The 6,061-nt window shown below is 43.4% G+C and overlaps 1 protein-coding gene across 1 annotated transcript in view; it reads left to right on the forward strand.

The window, feature by feature from the left end:
- Window positions 1-6,061, forward strand: part of LOC118342503 (growth factor receptor-bound protein 10-like) — a gene marked incomplete at its 3' end in the record, with an annotated part of 38,525 nt that overhangs the window by 32,163 nt on the left and 301 nt on the right. Inside the window, 5 exon segments of the mRNA XM_035681066.1 lie at window positions 364-480; window positions 1,128-1,194; window positions 1,394-1,481; window positions 1,862-1,955; window positions 3,292-6,061. Of these exon segments, the coding sequence (XP_035536959.1) occupies window positions 364-480; window positions 1,128-1,194; window positions 1,394-1,481; window positions 1,862-1,955; window positions 3,292-3,438 (513 nt within the window).

Raw genomic sequence — 6,061 nt, forward strand, 5'->3', positions numbered from 1 at the left:
GGATCACTAATCTTCATAATAATTTACAGTTACGAGTACATCCGGATTTGTCATCCCACCCGATCACCCCTGGTGTTTTGTTTATTGACTTTTTTATTTTTAGGTGAAAGCATTAAGTACTTATTTAATTTTGAGTGGAGGGCCGGGAGAGGTTTGTTGTTTTTCCTCAGGGGCATTTGTATTTGATGAATGTCTCACTGTGCGACAGGATTTTGTTCATGCCCCAGGTGACTGTGTCTGCTTGTTTTGACTCTGCCCTTGTCTACCCCACCCCACTATCCTTGTGCTACCCCCTCCCCATTCCTCCACCACCACCACCACCACCCTCCACCTACCCTCCCACCCTGCCACGTCTCCTAACAGCGGAGTGTATCTGAGAATTCCCTGGTCGCCATGGACTTCTCTGGACGGACAGGTCGCGTCATCGACAACCCTGTTGAGGCCCAGAGCGCCGCCCTGGAGGAGGGACAGACCTGGAGGGTAAGAAGGGGGTTGAAGCTCGGGCTTTGGAGTGGACAGATATTCATAAAATAGAAGAAATCTGAATCCAAAAATGAACAGATTTAAGCTCCAGTTGTTTGATGTGATTAACAAAGATAAGACAAATACTAATCCTACAGTATGTAAAAGGGCCATTTTATCATGAACTCTCCCTTGAGTTTCTGTAATATAGGCCCATGATTTCCCCTATCATACAGTATATGTTATCATATAGTCATTTGAAATCACAGCTTTTTCTTATACAAACATCTTTGATATCTTTTTCACTTTTGAGCTTCCTTTCTGTAACTTCTTTTATGGAAACGCTGTGCAGAAGCCTTTTTCCATTCAAACTCATTTATCTTTCCCCTGCATGCCTTTTCTTAGTAAATTCAAGTGTGCAGCAGCTCCACTTATCTGTTGCTGAGATTATACCTCTGACGAGGCTAAAGCAGCAAGCGGCTGCTCACTTCATTGTGAGTGACTGCAATGCATTACAGGGTCTGTTTACTGTACTAAAATGAATTCTACAATAATTCAAAGGGAAAGTGTGGAGACTGGAAGCTTGGAGGCCGATTAGAATTGATTTTGAATTGTGTTTGATATGTTTTTATCATATAGTAAATGTTGCATTTTCTTCCACATAGAAACGGAGCCAGCGTATGAATGTCCTGGGCAGTCCCAGCCCGCTGCACCCATCCTCTCTGAGTACAGGTACTCACTTCCAACCACAAACAAATACAGCTGTAACCACCTTGTATTAGTGCTATAGCCCAGCAACGACAGAAAGAAAGGACCATATGACTTCATATTTATTTGAGTGTTTAGTTTGGCTGGTAGATGCACTGAATGTGATTATGTGTTATGAATATGAAAATTCTCAAACACTGAGTCAAAGATGCCTGTCTTTCAGTGATCCACAGGACACAGGTATGGTTTCACGGTCGAATCATGCGAGAGGAAGCCCACAAAATGATCATACAACAAGGCCAAGTAGATGGGTAAGAACTATATTTTGAGCGTGAAATTTCATGGTAAATGTTGCTCATGTGAAACGCACTAGAAAGCTTTGTGAAAACACAAGTTGTAATAAGTGAAGATTATTTTGTCAAACTAGAATTTTCTGAATAAAAAATGTAAAAAATAATAGACATCACTGCAGCCAAGAAAAGCTTAAATCTTCTAAAATGTCTTAAAACGGCCTTTTGGCCTGACAGCCAAGTATCTCAGCCTTTACCCGGTGGATTAAGATAAAGAGTTACAGCTACCTCAACTCAAGCATTTGAAATGTAACCACCGAACCAGAGTTACACTTGTGATGTATTTTTCGTGCTTTTCATGAAACGGTTTAATCATCTCTCTCTAATGTTCTCTGTGTCAGGTTATTCCTGTTGCGGGACAGTCAGAGTAATCCCAAGGCATTCGTGCTTACCTTGTGCCACCACCAGAAGATCAAGCACTTCCAGATCTTACCGGTCAGTCACATTACACAATACAGTCACATTACAGTGCAGGGAATATGTCATGCTCACTTGTATTGAATGTAAGGCACAGTGGGGCAGATCACTGCTTCACTCTCTTAGAAAATTACACAACTCAAAGTTGGGCTGTGAAATAGATTTTTTTTTCGGAGGGTAAAATGACCTTTTGTTACATTTCATGTCGTAGCTCGATTACTAAACTGCAGTCATAGCCTCAAAAGCCAGCAGTCGTGGCTGATTGGCATTACCAGCAAAGAAACATATCAGTCCCTGCAGATTTCAAGCAGGTCCACCTTTTCTAAATGCTTTGAGATACAGCTTAACCTCATAGTAAAACCTACAAGATTCATCTGGCCTGCTACACTTAATGTCGCTGCCAACCATTTTCCAAAGCATGTCTTGCTTTTTTAAGATTTTGAAATACGGTTTTCCTCCTCCCAGGCAGCCATGTGTTTTCATTTATTTTGTTACAGAAATTAACTTCAAATGTCTTAAAGGGCCAGTTCAAACAAATGGCACTTTTTGACTTGCTGCTAGAGGTACCTAGCCATGCAGAAAGTTTTGGTTTTATTTGCTAAGGTTTTTAGAAAACTGGCCTAATATACGAGGTTGCTGACAATGTATGGACATAGTGTATAGCTGCTAAACTTTGGAAAACTGGAGAATGATTAGTAATGTCAAGCAAGCATGCAGAGAAGCATAGAAATGAATAAAGAATAGAATATTTCTTGTCTGCAGCCATGCTAGCAGTTCTGTGAGGCTGAACTTTGGCATAGCTGTACATTGAGCCGAATGCTAACATTAGCATGCTAACATGCTCACAATGACAATGCTAACATGCTGATGTTTAGGTATAATGTTAACTACGTTTACTCTCTTAGTTTAGTGTGTTAGCATGCTAACGTTTGCTAATTAGTAAAGAATACAAGCTGATGGGATTAAGTCATTAGTGTCGTTTTGTAGGTATTGGTCATAAACCAAGTGCTGGACAAATATTTTTTTTATCTGCTGGTAGCAATAGATGAAAAGTCAGCGGATCACCAAAGTCAGTGGGATTCATCCTCTGGGGATCATGATTGTCTGAACCAACTGTCATGCCAATCCATCCAATAGCTGTCAAGATATTTCAGTCGGGACCACAGTGGTGGACCGACTTACAGAGCAACATTGCCAGGTTCAGTCGGTACAAGGTTAAAAGGCCTGTTGACATGAGTTTGTCCATATATTTGCTCTGCTTTCACCTGTCTGATCTTATTTATCAAAGTATACATGTCGTACTGTCATGTGATAGTTAACTGGCCTCTCTCCTCCCTCTGGCTCTGGTCTCAAGTGTGAGGAGGACGGTCAGGTGTTCTTCAGCCTCGACGACGGTGCCACCAAGTTCACCGACCTGATCCACCTGGTGGAGTTTTACCAGCTCAACAGAGGAGTGCTGCCCTGCAAGCTCAAACACCCCTGCACCGCCGTGGCCTTGTGACACTCCACGCCCCCATCACCTCCACCCCTTTTTTGCACACCTCTCACCCTGAGATCCCTATCCCCCTTCTGCCCCTCCCTCACCAACGCAATGAGGTTGAGGAGCTAAAGAAAAGTTTAAGTCAAGTTTCGGGGATGTGAACAACTGAGCAGGAGCCGGCGTGGGAGGTTTAATGTCTCCGATGCATTTCTCTGCCTTACCGCTGTTAGGATGTTTGAATGGCATCCGTTCACCGGACAGTTCAAGCGTTGCAGATTGTGGACCCAGCAGTCGCCTAGCTCCTGCGATGCTGTCATGGAGACTCGGTTGTTTTGTCATTGCCGTTTTGACCCTGGAGGGAGACCATATGTTGTGAAAACACAAGACAGCTAAGGTCTGTTCAGCAGGAGTGCTGCGGGTCTCCTCCCTCAGAGTCCCCTCACCCTTCAGCCCCCAACCTCCCTCATCCTCCAGGCCTGATAAGCTGTGGTGCCTGCCCCACCCTCGCCCCATTCGCTGCCGAGGTGGGCGGGGAGCGCCACCCTCTGACTTCCTCATCGATCATCAGGGATGGACGGGAACCTCTCTGGGTCTTATCAAACTCGATCCAGGAGTTTTCTCAACCTGTGCAGTCCAGTCTGGATAAGCTGACACCCTGCCCCCGGCCCCCACCCAACTACCAACACCACCCGAACAGACTTGATGCGGCCTCTTTGCTGTGTCCTGTCCCACAGTGCCCTGGTGCGACCCTGATCCCGCCTCTCCTCCTCCACAGAAGCTAAGAGAAAAGTTGGGAGAGAAAAGAGAAGTAGCTGAAGGCAAGATAAGCAGAGCAGTGGCGAGGGTTTGCTGAAAGGACAGAGGAATGTTTATCAGGAAGGCCGTAACAAGCCTCTCTTGTAGAGTTGATTACTTGATGTCATTTTAATGCTGTTTTATTACTGTTGATTCAATGCAGAACTAGTTTTGCACTCCCGGGCGGACAGATGACAGCTGTTCTCTCTAGCTAAATGAAGCTGCCTGCTCTCCGTTTGTCCTTCTTCTCCTCCTCCTCCAACCCCTCCCCTTCTGAAAAGCATGCATGTGAATTTCCACCAGTTCTGATTGGATTACAGTGGCGTGGGAGCAAAGAGAGTCACGGCTGATTATGCAGTGCCTATCAGACAGGTATGGGAACATCTTGGACCTCTGTGTGGCTTGAAGCAACATGACCATGCTTTGGTAAAAAAGAATGTGCTCATGAAGCGCCTGCAGTGTGTCAAGACCATGAGGAAGAGAAGGAAGACTCCTGAAAAGTGTATCCACCCCCAAGCTTGTACCATTTCAGTCTTTTTTTCTATTGAAAGGGTTAAATCTGTTGGTGAATTGCCTTTGAATGTCATTTTCTTTTCCTAAGTCTGTTCTGAGCTCACTGCTTGCACATTTTAATTCTATTGATTTGATATTGATGGGTTGGAGCTGTCATTTTCGGATTCTGACCACTGTTCCCTCACTCCAGAAAAGACAAATCAACAAAAGCACTCCCATTGTTTTTTTCCCCCTCTTTGTTTTAATATGGAATTGAACAAATGACTTGAAATGTGAACTCAGTCGTTGACTGTGTGTCAACACACAGTAGAATGAGATTCACTCGCCTTAAGTGAAAATTGTGAGCCTTGCGTATGAAATCTAAGCTATATTTTACGAAGATGGAATGACATCAGGAGTGTTAAAGACTGTTAAATGGATAGTTTAACACTTGAAATACTCTTATTCACTGTCTTGTCGAGAATTAGATGGAAAGATTGATGCCACTCTCGTGTCTGTATGCTAAATATGAGGCTACAGCCAGCAGCTGCTTAGCTTAGTCTTACCAAGACTGGAAACGGGGAAACGGCCAGCAAACAAACAAAATCCACCTACCAGCACCTCTGAAGCTCAGAAATGAACACTTATATGTTGTTGAAAACAACTGTTTGTGGTTTTACAGGGGCCATGTGCTGACTATGTCTTTCTAAGCTACCAGCTGCGGCTGTACAGTAGCTTCATATTTATGGTACAGACCACATGGAAATAAGTATTGGACTTCATTGTGTTATCCTTAATGTTTTTTTTAGATATATGTGTCCTCTCTCTTATTGTGTCAGATAAACTAAAGACATGCAATCGATCTTATCTATTTCTTGGCAAGGCAGACAATAAGTATGTACATATGTATGTAGTAAGTATTTCTCAAAATGTCAAGCTATTTCCTAAAAGTAAAAATCCACTTGAACACGCATCAGAAAACAGGTACTGGTGATGCAGCGTTGCATTCCTAGGCCCGTTTTCTTGTTGGGTGCTGTATTTATCTTATTTCTGCAGGTAACTGGCTATAATGTAACAGCATATCCAGATATTTCCAGAAGATGTATTTGAGTTTGCTAGCATCAGTGGTGAACATAAGGTTGTGATGTCAGTCCCTCACAATCAAAGAGTAAGGACTTTTTTCTTCAACAGCCATTTTGCAACAATCATACTTTCATTATTAAAGAGGTAGAGGAAGCCATCTGCACACCAGAAGTAGCCTCACTAGACCAGAATGCCTTGCAGCCATCAGGTGTGTTGACAGTAAGGAGCTGTACCACTGTTCATTGATTCATTAACAGAAAATTAATTGGCAACT

The sequence above is a fragment of the Morone saxatilis genome, unplaced genomic scaffold (genome assembly GCF_004916995.1).
Source record: "Morone saxatilis isolate NCDOM2014 unplaced genomic scaffold, NCSU_SB_2.0 Contig9, whole genome shotgun sequence".
NCBI classification, from domain to species: Eukaryota; Metazoa; Chordata; class Actinopteri; family Moronidae; genus Morone; species Morone saxatilis.